Source organism: Triticum aestivum, chromosome 4B, assembly GCF_018294505.1.
Source record: "Triticum aestivum cultivar Chinese Spring chromosome 4B, IWGSC CS RefSeq v2.1, whole genome shotgun sequence".
NCBI lineage: Eukaryota > Viridiplantae > Streptophyta > Magnoliopsida > Poales > Poaceae > Triticum > Triticum aestivum.
In genome coordinates, this window is record NC_057804.1 from 436,694,404 (window position 1) to 436,716,056 (window position 21,653).

Sequence of the window (21,653 nt, forward strand, 5' to 3'; positions counted from 1 at the left end):
AAGATTTTGAAAAAGGTAAGGCACGCTCAGCAGACTTGGAGATGAACCTACTGAGTGCGGCAATACATCCAGCCAAACGCCTTACGTCCTTGACAGTCTTGGGTGCTTGTATTTGCTTGATTGCTTTGATCTTGTTGGGATGGGCTTCTATTCCCCACTCAGACACAAAGAAACCAATGAGCTTGCCGGATGCGACACCACACACACATTTCTCGGGTTTGAGTTCCAAGTTGATCTTGCGCAAGTTTGCAAAGGTTTCTTCCAAGTCTTGAATGCGTGTTGACCTATCCTTGGTTTTGACCAGTATATCATCCATATAAGCTTCCACATTTCTGTGCAGCTGGGCTTCGAAATCAATTTGTACTGCCCTCACAAAAGTGGATCCGGTGCTCTTTAACCTGAAAGGCATATGCACAAAGCAATATGTGCCACATGGAGTTATGAATGCGGTTTTCTCTTCATCTTCCTTGGCCATGAATATCTGATGGTACCCGGAGTACATGTCCAAAAAGGAAAGCAAATCTCACCCGGAAGTGAAATCAACATTTTGATCGATGCACGGCAGGGGGAATGGGTCTTTTGGACATGCTCTGTTCAAATCAATGAAATCAATGCAGAGCCTCCATTTCTCGTTTGCCTTATGCACTACCACTGAGTTTGCTAACCAAGTTGGATGCAACACCCCTCTAACCAAACCAGCCGCTTCAAGTTTCTTGATCTCCTCGCAATAAACTGCTGCTACTCTAAAGCTTGCTTTCTGACCTTCTGCTTGACGGGTCGAGCGTGAGGGCAGACAGCAAGGTGGTGATTGATTACCTCCTTGGGAACACCTGGAGTGTCAGACGGTTGGCAGGCAAACACATAGACATTCGCTCGTAGGAAGGCAAGGAGCGTGCTTTCCTATTTGTCATCAAGGGTGGAACTAATGGTGAATGTACCGTCAATGACATCCTGCCTTGCTGGAACCCTTTTCACAGCAGGTGAAGCAACCTGGGTCTTTTGCTAGTGGAACTCTTTGGCAGGTCATCAACAAGCATAGCGCACTCCGGAGAGGCGTGCTTCCCAGAGTCCTTGCCGGCATCTCTGCTAGCCTTCTTCCAATTCTTTGTTCCCTTAGCAGGAGCTGGGGCTTCTATGGCCTCAGCTGCTACCGCGTCCTGATACATTTGGTCCACACATATAACTGCATCTTTCTTATCTGACGGAATGGAAATGATACCCATTGGCCCTAGCATCTTCAAGGGTTTGTAGGCATAGTGGGATGCTACCATGAATTTTGCCAGAGCTGGGCGACCAAGAATCCCATTGTAAGGCAAAGAAATTTCAACAACGTCAAACACGACTCTCTCAGTGCAATAATTCAGTTCCCCGCCAAATGTCACAGGCAATGTAACCTTCCCCTTAGGCCAGCTCCTATCGGGGTTGATTGCTTGGAACGTGCCCGTAGCCTTGAGCTCCTCTTCAGGGATACGCATCTTGCCAACCACCCTAGGGGAGATTAAGTTCAGCCCAACCCCACCGTCAACTAGCATCTTTGTTACCTTGAGGTTGCGGATTGTCGGGGAAACCAACAATGGCAAACACCCAACCACAATGGTGCGGTCGGGGGATCCTCTTCGTCAAAGTTGAGAGACGTGCAGGACCATTTAAGTGGTCTTTGGGAGAGTGCAGCTGGCTCCACGACATTGACCTCATGTACCCACTACATGAGCCGGCAATGAGGGGAGTGCAAATATGTACCCCCGTTAACACACATGGCTTCTGTTGCCTTCTGGAATTCTTGCTCGCTAGTTTCCTCCTCATCCTCTTCATCACTCCCATCATCTCCTTCTTTCCTTTCGCGGCCTCTAGCAGGTTTTCCTTTTTGCTATGGGGCCTTGCTGGAGCGGCCCCTCTGCCATCACAACCTTTTCCGCCAGCACCCTCTTGGTCTCTTTCTATGTCACGCTTCTCGTATTCAGCCTTTTGTTTCTTAACAAGCTGCTCAAATTGGTGGCATTCTTGGAGATCATGACCCTTGGTGCGGTGGATTTTGCAGTATGACCCATCGGATTTCCTGGCTTTCTTTGTTGTCGCAGTCTCCCTGCAATCAGCACATGTGGCAGCTTCCTTGTCGGGGGCCTTTGTTTTTGCCTTCTTGCCGGCACTGAGATCGCAAGAGCTCTCAACGGCCAATATTGTCTTCTCTTTGTGTTTCCTATTGCGCCAACGGCTTCTCCTCTTCGGGTTGGTGGCCTCGTTGTCATCATCTGAATCAATCTCGACACCAACCTCCTCTCCAGGAGTCGCCTTCCTTCTTCAGCCCGAGCACACTTATCCACCAAGGTATATAACTCGTTGACGGTTTTGGGCAGCCGGACATTCATCTTGGCTTGCATCCTCCTGTTGCGCTCGTTCGAATGAAACGCGCCAATCACGGCTGATGGGTGTATCTCCGGGATGTTACAATGCACTTGATACGTCTCCAACGTATCTAAAATTTATGAAGTATTCATGCCATGTTTATAATAATTTTATATGGTTTTGGTATAATTTGCGTGGAACTAACTCGGACTGACACTGTTTTCAGCAGAACTACCGTGGTGTTGTTCTTCGAGCAGAAACGTAAGTTCTCCAAACACCATGAAACTTTTTGTGGATTTTTTATGAACCAAAAGAAAACCATTGGGCAAGGGCAACACCTGGGGGTGCCCTAAGGGGGGCACAACTCACCAGGGCGTGCCTGGGCCCCCAGGTGCACCCTGGTGGGTTGTGTCCACCTCGGTGGCCTCCCGTACCCCTTCTTCGCCCTATAAATTCCCAAATATTTCGAAAACCCTCGAGGAGACCCTAGACCAGAAGTTCCGCCGCTGTAAGTCTCTGTAGCCACGAGAAACCAATCTAAACCCCATTCTGGCACCCTGCCGGAGGGTGGAATCATCACCAGTGGCCATCTTAATAATCCCGGCGGCCACCATGATGAGGAGGTAGTAGTCCACCCTCGGGGCTGAGGGTTTGTACCAGTAGCTATGTGTTTAATCACTCTCGCACGCCATCTTGAGATGTCACAATCTTGATGTATCATGGGTTAACATAGATGGATCATATGACGTTTCTTCCCTCTCTACTCTTGTTGTGATGAATTGAATCTTTACCCTTCGAAGTTTTGTCTTGTCGGATTGAATGTTTAGATCTGAGAACACATGATATATGTCTTGCATATGAATACCCGTGGTGACAATGGGGTATTATTTTGATTCACTTGATATATGTTATGGCACTCAACTTGCGGATTCCCGAGGGGACTTTGGGGTAATCTATGCATAGGGGTTGATGCACGTTTTTATTATCTTTTCTCCGATAGAAACTTTGGGGTCCCCTTGTAGTTCTTTGTGTGGATTGAGTATTATGAATCTGAAATTGGTTGATACATATTGTATAATTAACTCATGGGTACTCGCGGTGACATTGGGGTATCTGGGTGACATTAGAGTTGGTTGATATGCATCATATGGTGTTATTTTAGTATGGACTCTTGATTAGATCAATCGGAAAGAATAGCTTGTTGTTATTTTAGTACCAACTCTAGCATAGATTGATCGGAAAGAATAGCTTTGACATGGTTTCGTACCCTACAAACAATTTCTATCTTTTGTTCTCCGCTAATAGGAACTCGGGATTGATTCTTTCTTGCACTTTGAGGGATAATCATATGATCCAACTATGTTAGCATTGTTGAGAGATTGCACTAGCGAAAGTACGGACCCTAGGCCTCATTTTCCATCTTTGCAATACCGTTTGTGCTCCGTTTTACTATTTACTGCCTTGCTGTTTTTTATTGTTCGCACTACAAAAACTCATATCTACTATCTGTACTTCACTTTTATCACCATCTCTTTGCCGAACTAGTGCACCTATACAATTTGCCATTGTATTGGGTGTGTTGGGGACATAAGAGATTTCTTGTATTTGATTGCAGGGTTGCTTGAGAGAGACTATGTTCATCCTACGCCTCCCATGGATTGATAAACCTTAGGTCATCCACTTGAGGGAAAATTGCTACTGTCCTACAAAACTCTGCGCTTGGAGGCCCAACACGTATCTATAAGAATAAAGTTGCACAGTAGACATCCGCACTCGACTGAACCTCTGTATATATTTATGCAAGCCCTCCGCTTCCTTCTATGGAAGGACTTGCAAGTCACTGGGCTGTCCTGGCTCTTGGTGGCCGCCCGTGAAGGCGCCAACAAATTCGTTGCACAAGTCAGCCCATGATGAAATGGAGTTTTCTGGCAGGTGCATCAACCATGTTCTCACATTTGGCTTGAGCGCCAAATGGAAATAGTTGGAGAACACCTTCTCATCTCTGCCCCCGGTGACTTGGATGGCAATTGTGTAAATGCCCAAAACTCTGTCGGGTTTAACTTTCTGTCGTATTTGTCCTGTAGTTTTGGCTTAAAGGCTTGGGCAGATGGCCAGCGAACCTGCTGCAGCTCATGAGTGAAGGTAGGGCACCCAACCTCATAAGGCAAGTACCCGCCGACACTAGGTGCAGGTTCGTCAACGTCTGGTCCATTGCGGCTGTCAGATTGATGGTGTGCCTCCCAACATCGCTCTATGGTGACGCGTGCGTCCTCCTTCCGCCGGTCACCAGAACCCGCCGCTGATCCCGGTGGGTTTGCGGGCCAGACGAAGCCGTCGACGTCTCGTTAGGCTCGTCTGTACATTGAGTTCACTGGGGCAGCCTCTGGGCTAGCTGTCGCGGAGGAGATTGTGCTGTTGGTGTAGCCCCCTCAACACGATTGTCAGCCCGGGCCGCAGTCGTCATTCGCAGCATCGCGATGGCTCTACATGCTGTGATTTACCAGCTTTAGCAAAGCCGCTCAAGATTTGGATAGTGGCCCTCCACTTATCCATCTTTTCAGCCGCCAATGGAAAATTCAACAGGAGTTGGGCCCACGACATTGCTTCTGAGGCCGTGCTTGGCATGGCTAATGAGATAGACCGCGATGTCGCACGACTCATGGCTGAACCAGCAGGAGCGTCACCGTGTTCTTGCCGTCGTGAACCGATCGCCAAGGCGGTCTAGCAATGAGTGGGCCATGCTTGGGGGTCGACAGCCCCGTTCGGCGCTCCGTCCTGCTCGTCTTGCTTTGGGCAAGGTGTGCGCCCCCGTAGTAGGCGCAACTAGAGGACCGCGGCTTGCCCTGGAGCGGGCGTTGTTGTTTCGACTGTGCCCGCCTATGTGGCGAGGAGGTAGAGACTGGGCGTTCCCTCCACCCACGGGTTCTGGGCCAAGTTCGTCAGGATGCTGCTGATGCTGCCCACCCTCGGCGTTCCCTGCTACAGCTTCGGCCATGGGGGACACAACAAAGGTGCCGCCTGTGCCGGTCGCGTCACCCGTGGTACCCGCCTCATCCAACACTGTTGTGGTGCCCACGGCGTTCGCGGCAGTGTGCGAGGGGGTGCATCTCCGACAAACTTATATTGCTACTTAACCATCTTGTGCTTATCATCTTGACACGCCTCTGGACGAGTGTCAAATGTGTGTGATCTATCTTCCAGCAAGCTGCCACGTGCTTAGTGAGTGCCACTTAATCGCCTGGGGTGCTCGACACCGCATCGATAAATGACTGGCGTCAAGGTGCGATGGAGCGCTGGTGTCTTGGCGGGAGTTTGGTCCTGGCGACCCCGGCAGGCTTGCCGAGGCGATTCTAGGCTTGCCTTCGGGGCGTTCTACCTGGTCGGGCACTCCTTCCCGGCAAGGGAGGTTTCCCCAAGGTGATATCCTACTTCCTTGTTCTTCTTAATGTGTGATACGTCTCCAACGTATCTATAATTTTTGATTGTTCCATGCTGTTATATTATCATTCTTGGATGTTTACAATCATTTTGTAGCAACTTTATATCATTTTTTGGGACTAACCTATTGACATAGTGCCCAGTGCCAGTTGTTGTTTTTTTGTTTGTTTTTTTACTCCGCAGAAAATAAATACCAAACGGAGTCCAAACATAGCGAAACTTTTTGGAGATTCTTCCTAGACCAGAAGATACTTGGTGGGCCAAAGAAGTACCAGAGGGGGGCTCCGAGGGGAGAACAACCCACCAGGGAGCACCTGGGGGCCCAGGCGCGCCCAGGTGGGTTGTGTCCACCTCGGCCGCCTCCTGCATCGCCTCTTTGCTCTATAAATACCCCGAAAATCCAAAAACCCTAGGGGAGTCGACGAAAGACAATTCGAGCCGCCACAAGTTCCAAACCAACCAGATCCAATCTAGACACCATCACGGAGGGGTTCATAATCCTCATTGGTGCCTCTCCGATGATGCGTGAGCAGTTCATTGTAGACCTACGGGTCTGTAGTTAGAAGCTAGATGGCTTCCTCTCTCTCTTTTGATTCTCAATACAATGGTCTCTTGGATATCTATTTGATGTAACTCTTTTTGCGGTGTGTTTGTTGGGATCCGATGAACTTTGAGTTTATGATCAGATCTATTTTATATTCATGAAAGTTATTTGTGTCTTCTTTTGATCTCTTATATGCATGATTACTTATAGCTTTGTATTTCTTCTTCGAATCTTTGGTTTAGTTAGGCTGACTAGATCGATTTTTCTTGCCATGTCAAGTGGTGCTTTGTTATGAGTTTGGTCGTGCAGTGTTCTTTCCCACTGAAAGAAGGGGCAGCAAGACACATATTGATCGTTGCCATTAAGGATAACAAGATGGGGTCTATTCCTACATGAATAGATCTTGTCTACATCATGTCATCATTCTTAATGCATTACTCCATTTCTCCATGAACTTAATACACTAGATGCATGCAGGATAGCGGCCGATGTGTGGAGTAATAGTAGTAGATGCAGGCAGGAGCCAGTCTACTAATCTTGGACGTGATGCCTATATAATGATCATTGCCTGGATATCGTCATAATTATTTGAGGTTCTATCAATTGCCCAACAGTAATTTGTTTACCCACTGTATGCTATTTTCTCGAGAGAAGCCACTAGTGAAATCTGCGGCTCCCAGGTCTATTTTCTCATCATATATTTGGAGATCTATATTGCTATTTGCCTTTTTATTTATTTGCATATATTATTTTCAGATCTATATTATCAAAAACCCCAAAATACCTCGCTGAATTTTATTTGCCATTATTTGCATCTATGAATCTACCATAATTTTTATCCCGTCAACATGACAATTTCTGGCACCGTTACCCGAAAGGGATTGACAACCCCTTTAACACGTCGGGTTGCAAGTACTTGTTTTTTGTGTGCAGGTACCTTTCACATAGTATTGCTTGGTTCTCCTAGTGGTTCAATAACCTTGGTCTCATCACTGAGGGAAATACCTACCGCAGTTGTGCTGCATCATCCCTTCCTCTCTGGGGAAATACCAACGTAGTTCAAGCGACATCAAAAGGAATTTCTGGCGCCGTTGTCGGGGATACATCATCAACATCTATCAGGTTCCTAATCACAAATATCATCTCCTTGCAATTTACATTATTTGCTATCTGCCTCTCATTTTCATCTCCCCCACTTCACAAAATTTGTCGTTTTATTCGCCCTCTTTTTCGTTCGCCGTTTTCTCGTCAGATCTGTTTTTGTGTGCAATCTTTTTTGCGTAGTCATGATGCCTCAAAGAAAATATTATGATGTTCGTTACCCTAATATTTTGCTTGAAATTGAGAAAAGTACTAAGGAATATATGACTACACAATTTGAGCATAATAAATATTTTACTGAAGAACTTAAGGAACACTCTATTGTACTAGATGCCATAGCAAAACAATTTGATGATATTAGTAGAGAAGTTTGTAATCTCCAATCTAAGTATGATTTTGCTGAAAGTTTTCTAGGGAGAATATCCGATGCATAAGCTACCCTAGTAAATCAAATGACCGCTAAACCAATCTCCTTAGAACATAAAGGTGATGAAGATCTCAAAGTGATTGGTGTTTCTTCTATTGATTCATTTTTAGTAAGATTAAAATTGATGATAAAGGGACTGGTGAAGAGCCAATTTTAGTTAGAAAGCATCCCAATAATTCGGAGGGTGGAAATCTTGATGAAAATTTGATAAAGGTGGGTTTGGAGAGGTCAAAACTTTAACTAGTGATGTGCCCATTCTTTTGGATTACAAAGACTTTAATTATCATAATTGCTCTTTGATTTATTGTATTTATTTATTGCAATCCATGATTAATTCACCCCATGCTTATGAACAAAATAAAGCTTTTACTAAACATATCGTAGATGTTGTGATGAAAGATTTTGAAGAAAAGCTGGAATTAGAGATCTCAATTCCTAGAAAATTACATGATGAATAGGAACCCACCATCAAAGTCAAGATTAAAAATTATGAGTGTTTTGCTTTGTGTGATTTGGGTGCTAGTGTTTCCACGATTCCGAAATCTTTATGTGATGTGCTTGGTCTTACCAATATTGAAGAGTGTTCTTTAAATTTGCACTTGGTGGATTCTACTATTGAAAAGCCTATGGGAAGAATTAATGATGTTCTTATTCTTGCAAATAGGAATTATGTGCCCATATATTTTATTGTTCTTGATATTGATTGCAATCCGTTTTGTCCAATTATACTTGGTAGATCATTTTTATGTACTATTGGTGCCGTGATTGATATTAAAAAGGGCAATATTAAATTTCAATATCCACTAAGAAAGGGAATGGAACACTTCCCTAGAACAAGAATTAAGCCAGCATATGAAGCAATCATGAGGGCATCTTACGGATCTAGAACCAAAGTTGACAACACTTGAATCTTTGCTTTATGCCTAGCTAGGGGCGTAAAACGATAGCGCTTGGTGGGTGGCAACCCAATCTTTATCTTTTTAGTTTTTGGTTTTCTTGCTGTTTTGCAATAAATATATAAATATGCATCGGATTAGATGTGTTTTTATGTTTTAGTTAGTGTTTGGGCCAAGCAAAGCCTTTGGGGTCATGTTGGGTGATAGTTGATTTGATTTTGTTGAAAAATAAAAACTTTTGCACTGAGTAAAATAATTTCCATAAATAACAGAAAAATCATTTTGCTCTGAATTTTTTACACAAGATTGATATACAAATTTCTCACATTTTCCTAATTGTTCAGAATTTTTGGAGTTACAGAAGTATACAAAGTTCCTTGATTACTACAGACTGTTCTGTTTTTGACAGATTCTATTTTCTTTGCATTGTGTGCTTATTTTGATGAATCTATGGACTTTATCGGGGTTACGAGCCATAGTAAAGTTGGAATACAGTAGATATAATGCAAAAATAAAATATGAATGGGTTTGTAACAGCACTTATAGTAGTGATTTGCTATGTTATAGTAACGGATCTCACGAAGGTTTTGTTAAGTTTTGTGTGATTGAAGTTTTCAAGTTTTGGGTGAGATCATGATGGATGAAGGAACAAGGAGTAAGAAGAGCCTAAGCTTGGTAATGCCCACGACACCCCAAGTTATTATCCAAAGAGGAACAAGCAGCTAAGCTTGGGGATGCCCGAGTGGCATCCCCTCTTTCTTCTAACGACCATCAGTATTTTACTTGGAGCTATATTTTTATTCGCCCCATATCATGAGTTTTGCTTGTAGCGTCTTGTATTATATGAGTCTTTTCTTGTTTTATTTTTTTATTTTGTGTCAAGTATCCTTGCTGAACACACCTATTTGAGAGAGCTAAAATTATGCTATGATTTGATAGAATTGCTCTGTGTGCTTCACTTAAATTATTTATGAGCTATGGAATTGCTCTATGCTTCACTTATATCTTTTTGAGCACGGTGTGCTTTAATATTTTTGAAGAAATGCTCTCATGCAGTCATGCTTCACTTAGATTTATTTGAGAGTTAGTAATTTTTGAACAAATTCTCTCATGCTTCACTTATATTATTTCAAGAGACGAAATTTTTTATGCTCATGTTCTTCACTTAGATTTGTTTGAGCTATCAAAAGCAACATATGAAACTAGTCCCAATGTGATAGATATTCAAGAGGGATATAATAAAAGCTTTCATGATGATCATTGGACAAATTAAACTTGATTCTTTGTAATAGTTTTGCGACATGATGATAGTGATATGTGAGTCATGTTGATGAGTAATTGTGCTTTAATAAGAATATTGGTGTTAAGGTTTGTGATTCCCTATGCAAGCATGAAACTCAATAGTTATGCAATGAAATTACATCCTCCTTGTGGTGCATTATTCGGTGTTAGTTATGCTTAATGCTCCCTTATGAGATTTTTCATTTCTTGGTTGGATGCTTCTCAATCTTTTTGCATGCCAACTTGTACTAAGTAGAAATACTACTTGTGCATCCAAAATCCTTAAACCCAGTTTTGCCTTACAAGTCCACTATACCTACCTATATGCGGTATTTCCGTGCCATTCTAAGCAAATTTGTATGTGTCATCTCTAATCTTCAAAATAAATTTCCTTTTTGTGTGCTTGTACCGCTCATGAAACGGTAGAGGGTGGCTGATATTTTTCCATGCTAGATGTGTTATTCTCAAGATGAGTGTTTATTCACTTGTCATTGCCCGAGAGTACGGCAAAGGTATTAGGGATGCCCAGTCCTGAAATAATAAATGAATTTACTTTGTGTTGTCAAGTAATAAATTCCTTGGAAAGTGTTGGTATGGACGGCACCCGTGGATACGGTTAGCCGTGGAATGTGAAATTATGGTGGAAAAAGTAATAAACTTTATTTTTTGTTTGGGAACCGCCTATGATATATCTAGCATGGAAAGTATTGGGAACTACTCGATCATTGTCTTTGACAGGAAAAGCATGCCACCCAAAATATTTATCTCTCAATTTCCGCTTTGAGCTCTGGCACCTCTACAAATCCCTACTTCCCTCTGTGAAGGGCCTTTCTATTTACTTATTGCAATTTTTATTTTTATTTGAGTCTCCATCTTCTCTTATAAAGCACCAACTAAGGGGCACTATGATCGTACTTGAGCATTGGGTGTAGCTAATATGCAAGTGTGTTTCATGAATGGATCAATGATTGAGCATAATGGGCTAGGGCTAACTTGTTTTAGTGTTGATATTTTGAAAGACATGGTTGCTTGTTGGTATGCTTGAGTATTGAAATCTTCATGTCAAAACTAGACTATTTCTTTGAACCATATAAAAGTCCAAATGTCCATGTTACAAAAGAAAAGAATATGTGATAAACATGTTAGGCAGCATTCCACATCAAAAATTCCGTTTTTATCATTTACCTACTCAAGGACGAGCAGGAATTAAGCTTGGGGATGTTGATATGTCTCCAACGTATCTATAAATCTTTATTGTTCTGTGCTGTTTTATTATCATTCTTGGATGTTTTACAATCATTTTATAGCAACTTTATATCATTTTTAGGGACTAACCTATTGGCATAGTGCCCAGTGCTAGTTGCTGTTTTTTTGCTTGTTTTTTTACTTCACAGAAAATAAATACCAAACATAGCAAAACTTGTTGGAGATTTTTTTTTCTAGACCAGAAGACACCTGTTGGGCCAAAGAAGTACCAGAGGGGGGCTCCGAGGGGAACAGAACCCACCAGGGCGCGCCTGGGGGCCCAGGCGCACCCAGGTGGGTTGTGCCCACCTCGGCCGCCTCCTGCACCGCCCCTTTGCTCTATGATTACTCCTAAAATCCAAAAACCCTAGGGGAGTTGACGAAACACAATTCCAGCCACCGCAAGTTCCAGAACCTCCAGATCCAATCTAGACACCATCACAGAGGGGTTCATCATCCTCATTGGTGCCTCTCCGATGATGCGTGAGTAGTTCATTATAGACCTACGGGTTCATTGTATATTTACTATCCATATTACACTTGTATCACCATCTCTTTGCCAAACTAGTGCTCCTATACAATTTACCATTGTATTTGGTGTGTTGGGGACACAAGAGACTCTTTGTAATTTGGTTGTAGGGTTATTTGGGAGAGACCATCTTCATCCTACGCCTCCAATGGATTGATAAACCTTAGGTCAACCACTTGAGGGAAAATTGCTACAGTCCTACAAAACTCTGAGCTTGGAGGCCCAACACGAGTCTACAAGAATAAATTGTGTAGTAGACATCAAGCTCTTTTATGGCGTCGTTGCCGGGGAGGTGAGTGCTTGATACGTCTCCAACATTTTGATAGACCTTAGGTCAACCACTTGAGGGAAAATTGCTACAGTCCTCCAAAACTCTGCGCTTGGAGGCCCAACGTATCAAGCACTCACCTCCCCGGCAACGGCGCCATAAAAGAGCTTGATGTCTACTACACAATTTATTCTTGTAGACTCGTGTTGGGCCTCCAATCGCAGAGTTTCGTAGGACTGTAGCAATTTTCCCGCAAGTGGTTGACCTAAGGTTTATCAATCCATGGGAGGCGTAGGATGAAGATGGTCTCTCCCAAATAACCCTGCAGCCAAATTACAAAGAGTCTCTTGTGTCCCAACACACCAAATACAATCGTAAGCTGTATAGGTGCACTAGTTTGGCGAAGAGATGGTGATACAAGTGTAATATGGATAGTAGATATTGATTTTCGTAATAGTAACAATAAAAAATAGCAAGGTAACAAGTAACAAAAGGGAGCACAAACGGTATTGCCATGCTTGAAAATGAGGCCTAGGGTTCATACTTTCACTTACAATCTCCCAACAATGCTAATATAATTGGATCATATAACCATCCATGAACATGCTATGAAGAATCACTCCAAAGTTCTTATCTAGCAGAGAACTTGAAACGAAATTGTTTGTAGGGTACAAAACCACCTCAAAGTTATCCTTTTCGATCGACCTATCGAGATATTCCTATAAGTGTCACAAACAGACCAAGAGTTCGTACTAAAATAACACCACATGATTCACATCAATCAACTCTAATTCCACCTAGATACTCCAATGTCACCACGAGTATATGTGAGTTGATTATATGATATGCATCAAACAACTTCAGATTCATAATACTCAACCCAACATAAAGAACTTCAAAGAGTGCCCCAAGATTTCTACCTGAGAAACAAAGATGAAAACGTGCATCAACCCCTATGCATAGATTACCCCAATGTTGCTTCGGGAATCCGCGAGTTGAGTGCCAAGACATACATCAAGTTCTCTCAAATTTATAAAAATATTCAATCCGGTATTAATGAAATCTCAAAGGTAAAACTCAATTCATCACAATAAGACAGAGAGGGGAAAATACCATATGATCCAACTATATTAAAAAAGCTTGCGATACATCAAGATCGTGGCAAATCAAGAAAACGAGAGAGAGAGAGAGAGAGAGAGAGAGAGGGAGAGAGTGAGAGAGAGAGAGATCAAACACATAGCTACTAGTACAAACCCTCAGCCCCGAGGGTGGACTACTCCCTCCTCATCATGGTGGTTGCCGGGATGATGAAGATGGCCTTCGGTGGTGATTCCCCCCTCCGCCAGGGTGCCGGAACAGGGTCCAAATTGGTTTTTCATGGCTACAGAGGCTTGCGGCAGCGGAACTTCTGATCTAGGGTTATTTCTGGGGATTTTTGTATTTAGAGTATTTCTTGGCTTTGGTCTCATGCTGAGATGGGCTTCAAGGGCCCGCTACCCACCAGGGCGCGCCAAAGTGGGGTGGCACGCCCTGGAGCCTAGTGGCCACCTCCTTCCCCTTCTGGTCCTCCCATGAAGCTTGTAGTGCCTCTTTTGTTCCAAAAAAAATTGTCAAAAGGTTTCGATGTATTTAGAGAACTTTGATTTCTGCACAAAAAGAACAACACCACGGTAGTTCTACTGAAAACAGCGTCAGTCCAGTTAGTTCCATTCAAAACATACCAAAATCATATAAAATTGTTGTAAACATGGCATGAATACTTCGTAAATTATAGATACGTTGGAGACGTATCTACGGGCGTGAGGAGATTATGGTGGTCCTAGTGGCATTTTGTGGAGCATTGTGCCTTCACACTGCTCCAAACAAAGATTAGCATCAGCAAGGATGTGAACTTCGGGATTTATCATCATCTCTGCGTGCCTCGGTTATCTTTTATCCGAGCCCTTTACTTATGTACTTTACTTTGTAATAGCCATAGTGTTTCATGTTATATATCTTGGTATCACTTGGTCGTTTAACTTGCTTAGCATAAGTTGTTGGTGCACTTAGTTGAGTCTAGCTTATTTAGGTTTTGTGCTTGACAAATTAAACAATAGTTTTATTTCACATATGTTAAAGCCTAAACCGTAATTATTTTAAAGCGCATATTCACCACCCTCTAGGAGACATCCACGATCTTTCACCTGGACCCTGATCCGGATGAACCTGGCCAGCACGCCGCATGCACGCTTCCGCCCATCATGAAGCCCTCGCAGTCGTCGCGCCTTTGAGAGGCAGCAACACGCCACCGTGTCGCTACCCTACGCGCACGTGTGCCACACTATGGAGCCACATGGCAGCCCCACGCCTCCGCCTGAGAAGAGCGGCCCCGTGCCAGCCCGAGGCCCAAGCAGAAAGGTATGATATCCCTACCGCCACCCACGTAGGCCAGGCTTTTCCCGGCGACGCCTCGCGAGAACGGTGGGGGAGGAGGGTCGGGAGGGAAGGGGAGTACGGTGGTGCGCTAGGGTTCGCCCCTGTCGCCCGTGGGGGCGACCTAGGGCTTGGGGATCTAGTGTGATCATGTTGTCCCTTGACAAGGACTTTTAATAAAATTTCTTCTACATACTAAAACTAGAATTACTATGTCAACCAAGCTCCCTCCCCCCCCCCCCCACACACAAACTCCGGTTCATCTTATTCGCTAACTTCCTTGGTATTTGACATTGACCTTTGACGCGCATAACTTGATGCTTAGTTATTGTATTTGGTTGCGCTGGTAATTGCTTTGATTACAAGTGTGAAAGTGCATCCACTGCCCACTTGTGGGTTTTGATGATATATCATATATGACAACTTGACTAAAAATACTAATGTTTATTCCAGTGTATTTCAGGTTAAGTCCAAAGGATGCATGGTGGAGATATGGTTGGTCATCCCCCCTCCCCCAAATTTTTTAAGTACATGCGTTGGCAAGGCTAAGGAACATTTCATACCTTTGAATCCATATGATCCAAGATCGCATTTAGTCAATATGTATGTCAATACTATCAAAAAAGGATCAAGCTTGGGTGGTGGCACTTTTCTTGCTATGGTCTTAGAGATCAAACTTCAAAGTCACTCAAACACCTCAAACCTTTACATATTGTCTCTCACATGTTACACCATTCGGAGCCACCGACTCACATACATTAGGAGCCTCCAACTCCTTTATAGATGTTACTTGAACAATGAAAACCAAGAGTAATTTTATGTGCACATTTTGATGTTACTTCCTTTGTTATCAATTATAGATTATTACCTTGAATCATTTTTGTCCTGGCTTCACAACACACTACATCATTTGATCAAGATTATGCTAGGTAGCATTGCATATCAAAAATTATATTTGACTTATCATCTACCTACTCGAGTACGAGTATGGATTATCTTTGTTTTATCATCTACCTACTCAAGGATGAGTAGGGATTAAGCTTGGGGATATTGATACGTCTCAAACTTATCTACACCCCGGAGCTCGAGGCCGATACTTGAGAAACATCACAAAATCAAAGTCATAATGTGTTGTCGCCACCACTTCCCGCGATCCAAGCAACTAGATGCATAACACCGTCTTTATGTGAGATGATTCGCAAGTGAATACCATGCTTGCACGAGCAGGCAGTCGAGCCGTGACAATAAGTCGCTCGCTACCAAAGATTCTGAACAACGAAGGTCAATTTTGCACAGCACGGCGGTGATTGAGGGAGGAAGATCACCGATACTGCCAAAACCACAATCCAGAACACTCCGGCAATCCCGCACCATCCTCATGCTCCGCCATCCTCATACGCGGCGGCATAATCAGTCAACAAAATAAACTTCTAGCTACCATTGGATATGAAGATCCAAGAACCCCATCTTGCCGCATCAATCAACTTCAGAAGGGATCGGCACCGAGTTCTAATCACCACGTCCTCTGCCTCAAGCCGTTGCCCATATACCACACCTTCGGATCACCACCCAAGCAATGCCACCAGATCTTGTCACCCTCTGCGCTGCCTCGAGGCACAACCGCAATGCCCTAGATCAGGCCACACAAACAAGATTGCGGCCCAATCTTGGGTCGTGATCTGGCGTGCAAATTTTGCAAATCAAAGGCAAAGGGGGCATCCAACCCAGGAGAGGAGAGAGGGGGAGCCAAATGGGTCTGCTCCGATGCTGCTGTGAGCATTGACTGCCTCCTTCGGCGACGGCTAGGGAGAAGGTCGGGGCGGTGGCCTTTAGGGATGGCAGCGGGGAAGGCCTTCGGAGTCGTCATAGGACCAACCCAGGAGGCAAGTGTGCATGTGTTCGCTCGTGCGGTCCTCAAAGTTGGGAGATAACTTCACTTCTCTTGACTATCAAGCTTGTCCCTCATGAATATTTTTATGAATACCCAGAAAATTATCTTAATGTGTGATCCCACCATACACCAAGCTTGGTCCTCAAAAACGTAAAAAAAAAAAAAAACTGTGCATCATATGTCAATCCTAGAAATTGCACATAAGTGATTAGGATGCATAATAGCAAGCCTACTACCAAGCCAAATCGACTTAATTTGCAATCTCCATGTCACGACTTACTCCATCCCATAATATAAAAGCATCTTTATACTATTTTAGTGTCAAAAACATTTTTATATTATGAAACGGTGGGAGTACATACGATTTATTCTGTGATGCATAGTGTGCATCATCGACGCGTCGCTCAACTTAGAAATCAACCGCAAAATCAAGGTTGGTGAGGGAGCGGCGGCCGCCGGCGGAAAGCCTCCGACAGTCACGTATTGAGTTGGTGATTCATATACGTGGTGCAAGCGTCATGCTGAAGTAGTTATACCGTGTCTCACTTTTCATCATTTCTCGGACAAGGAGTATTTTCTCCCTTTTCGAAGAGAGAGTATTTTCTCTACATTTGTTCCGACGGAGGACGTGCTTACGTCAGTACGGACGCCATGGTTACGCGCGCAGCTCAACCAGCTGATGCTTTGGAAGTGTCCAGGTTCTTTCTCCACCGGCCACACTCATTTCTCAACCCAATAATCAATGATCTCCCTTTTTTTAATTAGCAGTCGCTCTTTCAAGGACAGCGGAAGGAGGATTATCTTAGGGAAACAGTATTGAATCAGTTTGATGTACTACTACTAGCTTCCTTAGGACTTGCAGCCTTTAATTTTCTCTATAAATACCAGTGCCTCCGTGTCTTCTTCCTTCACCAGCCATAGCTATACAGCGACAACAAGGAGAGAAAATTAGAAACACAGATCAAGGAGAAGAGAACTCCGCAGCTAATCAGCAATGGCGACCAAGATCTACATAGTGTAATGATCCTCTTCTTAATTCTTATTGCCACGGGGGGTAGCAGATTGATCTGATTTCTGCGATATCTGCTCGTTATCTGTGCAGGTACTACTCGACCTGGGGACACGTCGCGACGCTGGCGGAGGAGATGAAGAAGGGCGCCGACTCCGTCCCCGGCGTCAAGGTCACCGTCTGGCGGGTGCCGGAGACGCTGCCAGAGGAGGTGCTCGGGAAGATGCACGCGGCGCCGGGGCGTGAGGACCACCCCGTCATCACGGCGAGCCAGCTGTCCGAGGCCGACGGCATCCTGTTCGGCTTCCCGACGCGGTTCGGCATGATGGCGGCGCAGATGAAGGCCTTCTTCGACTCCACCGGCGGCCTCTGGCAGGCGCAGAGCCTCTCCGGCAAGCCCGCAGGCGTCTTCTTCGCCACGGGCACCCAGGGCGGTGGGCAGGAGACCACGGCCCTCACCGCCGTGACGCAGCTGACGCACCACGGCATGCTGTTCGTGCCGGTCGGGTACACGCACGGCGCCGGCATGTTCGCCATGGACGAGGTCAAGGGTGGCAGCCCGTACGGTGCCGGTACCTTCGCTGGAGCCGATGGCAGCAGGGTGCCCAGCGATGCCGAGCTCGCCCTCGCGGCGCACCAGGGCAAGTACTTTGCCGGTATCGCCAAGAAGCTCAAAGCCGTCTGAGCTCCGATCACCAGCCGTGTCCCATGATCCATATAAACTAGACAATGGACGCGATCGAGTGCATCAGTGCAAGATGATTTGACACATCATTTTCAGTGGAGCAGATTTACACAATTCTAGACAATTCAACTGTACTGCATTTAATTTCTTGTTTGGACAAATAATACAATTTCTTGTTCTGAGTGGAGCATTCGGTCTTGGTTTATTAGCACCTCGTATTTAGGATCATATTTTGATGATAGTTTTAACTAATAAAATATAAGTTATACATAGCAAAAGTAATATCATCAAAAGCTATGTTTAAATACGAATTTAATGATATAATTTTTGTGACATGCATTATATATTGTTAGTTAGATCTATGATCACATTTTACTATCAAATACAAAGAGGACCAATAAAACAGGACGGAGGTAGTATATACTAACACAAAAGTCGAAAAAATATATTGTTTCTTTTGGTTGTGGTACGTAGGCCGCGCGCCCACGACTCGCGATTGGCCGCATCGCTGACCACACGATTTCCTCATCGTCGGTTGCTGGATTGGATCTCACCATGTGTTGTCCTTCCCTCCCCTCGCACGCACTACCTACAAAGGAAAGTCACCCTTCTCACTCCCGCTCGAAGCGTTGCCTTAGTTGCTCACATTGTCGGTGCTGCCCCGTTGGCTGGCAGCACACCCCTCGCATTTTTCACGCGGCAGCCCTAGCACCACCTATCATCGCGACCATCGTTGCCTAGGTTGGTTTTGCAGCAGCGAAAGGTGTTTGTCGTTGGCCTTGCAGCAGGCGCCCACCAAACTTGTAATACCTCTCGCCCCATTTTGTGTTTGTGTACTTTCGGCGTCGAAGGGGCCTTATCAGGAGCGTGATATGACACGTTGGTGAGGACTTTTGAGCATTCGAAACCCACACGCTTGGGAGGGATCTCGTAAGGGAGGGCGAAGGTTGTGGGTTGCCCTAAGTCGACTTGACTGCCCCAGGGCCTCGAGGTTCACCGCTCTGCAACACAAAGAACAACGAAGAACCAGAAAAAAATAGAAAGATCTAAAAGATGTAAAGATAAAAAGTGTCGATTGTGTGTTGTTCCAATCCGATGCCACCCCTCTTCTACATATACGAGGCGACGAAACTTCCCATGCAAGAAAAGGACTCCAAATCCCGTCCAAATCTTTCGAAAACTAACTGAGCTCGGAATCTCGGATTTTAGTATGGGTATGAGAAAAATCTCGGTTTTTGGAACCCACATGCCACATACGATTTCTTATTGAAATGACCCAAAAGGCGAAGTTGTTTGCCTCAACGATACGAAGAACTTTCATGTTGAACTTGTTTCATCCGTGGCAATCTTGAGTATTGAATAGCTTTCGGCATACAAAAGACATGTATGACACCATGTCCATAATTGCAATTGTATTTTAAGTTTGGAGGTCACATATTAACTCAAACGGAGACAACAATAAAAGCAATGTTGTATGTTTCGACGATGCGGAAAGCTTCATGTTGACTACCTTTTTGTTCAAGACAACCTTGGGGGACCGAATAATTGGCGCCATGTATCAAGCATGGGTGTCTGGGTCGGTCGCTAGATTTTGGTCATGGTCAAGTCTGACTGTTTTGGATGTACAATTTTCATAATGCCTTGGATTGAGATGATTCAAAAAGCAAGTCACTTGCCTCGATTATACAAAGAATTTTCATGTTGAGCCCTTGTTCATTTGAGCCCATTTTGAGGATATTATCATGCAAGCCCTTCGTTGTAAGGATGCTGTCAACACTCCATTAACCATTTTATATACTAGATGATCCGTTGCGCCATTGATGCAGATACCAACTACAATCGAGAAGTTAAATGTAATATTTGAAACATAAAATGAAAGTTAAGTAAACTAATTAAAGAGACAAACTGCAATCATCAACACAAAGACGTTTCTCGTGAAGGTATGCAAGTAATTATATTTGTATTGCGTTTGTATCTACCATGTATATTTAGCAACGACTAAAATCCATCTCCTAATTTTGCCGGCCAGAGCAACCCAACATGCGAGTCCATAGAAAGGTTGAGCACACCCCCACGGCACATAACTCTGGCCGCTTGGCATGTAAGCCACACCTGCTCGTTGATCGTGCTCTTTCCTGGCCCATGAATCGTCTGGTTGGTTCGCCGCTACTTTTTGTGGTGGCACTTCATTTTGTGCGTGGTAAATATAGTTAATATGTTGTTGGATGGTATCCAGACCAACGCAAGAACACAAGTCGCGCTAGTCCACATAGTGCCTTGTCTAGCTAAATGCAAACACAGAGCGACGCGTCTCTGTGCGATACATCAATTTTGCATCATGTTTTTATGTTGATATTTATTGCATTATGGACTGTTATTTCACATTGTGGTACAATACTTATGACTTTTCTCTCTTATTTTACAAAATTTACATGAAGAGGGAGAATGCCGGTAGCTGGAATTCTGGACCGAAAAAGGTGCAAATCTGATATACCTATTCTACACAACTCCAAATGTCCTGAAACTTTACGGAGAATTGCTTTGGAATATATGAAAAATATTGGGCGAAGAAAGAACAGAAGGGGACCCACCAGGTGGCCACAAGCCTGGGGGTGCGCCTCCCGAGCTTGTGGCCCTCCTGGCCAAGCCCCGGTGTCCATCTTATGCTATATGAAGGGTTTTGACCTAGAAAAAAATTATAAGAAGTCTTTCGGGACGAAGCGCCGCCATCTCGAGGTGCAACCTGGGCAGAAGCAATCTAGGGCTCTGACGGAGCAATTCTGTTGGGAAAACTTCCCTCTGGGAGGGGGAAATCGAAACCATCCTCATCACCAATGATCCTCTCATTGTGGGAGGGTCAATCTTCATCAGCACCATATCCTCTAAAACCCTAGTTCATCTCTTGTATTCAATCTTTGTCTCCAAACCTCTGATTGGTACCTGTGGGTTGCAAGTAGTGTTGATTACTCCTTGTAGTTGATGCTACTTGGTTTATTTGATGGAAGATCATATGTTCAGATCCTTAATGATATTCAATACCCCTCTGATCTTGAACAAGAGCATGCTTTGTGAGTAGTTACATTTGTTCCTGAGGACATGGGAGAAGTCTTGTTATAAGTATTCATGTGAACTTGGTATTCGTTCCATATTCTGATGAGATGTATGTTGTCTTTCCTCTAGTGGTGTTATGTGTACGTCGACTACATGACACTTCATCATGATTTGGGCCTAGGGGAAGGCATTGAGAAGTAATAAGTAGATGATGGTTGCTAGAGTGACAAAAGCTTAAACCCTAGTTTATGTGTTGCTTTGTAAGGGGTTGTTTTGGATCCACGTGTTTAATGATATGGTTAGATTTATCTAAATTCTTCTTTTGTAGTTGTGGATGCTTGCGAGAGGGGTTAATCATAAGTGGGAGGCTTGTCCAAGAAAAGACAGCACCCAAGCACCGGTCCACCCACATATCGAATTATCAAAGTAACGATTGCGAATCATATGAGCATGATGGAAACTAACTTGGCGATAATTCCTATGTGTCCTCGTGAGCACTTTGTTTTATATAAGAGTTTGTCCAGGCTTATCAT

General features: G+C 44.2%; 1 protein-coding gene across 1 annotated transcript; it reads left to right on the top strand.

The window, feature by feature from the left end:
• The first annotated feature begins 17,147 nt into the window (after positions 1-17,147).
• LOC123094951 (quinone-oxidoreductase QR2) lies at positions 17,148-18,272 on the top strand. Its single transcript, XM_044516808.1, has 2 exons — positions 17,148-17,392; positions 17,478-18,272. Exons 1-2 carry the CDS (start codon positions 17,370-17,372, stop codon positions 18,067-18,069), a joined length of 615 nt encoding a protein of 204 aa, XP_044372743.1. The 5' UTR covers positions 17,148-17,369; the 3' UTR covers positions 18,070-18,272.
• Positions 18,273-21,653: the final 3,381 nt, after the last annotated feature.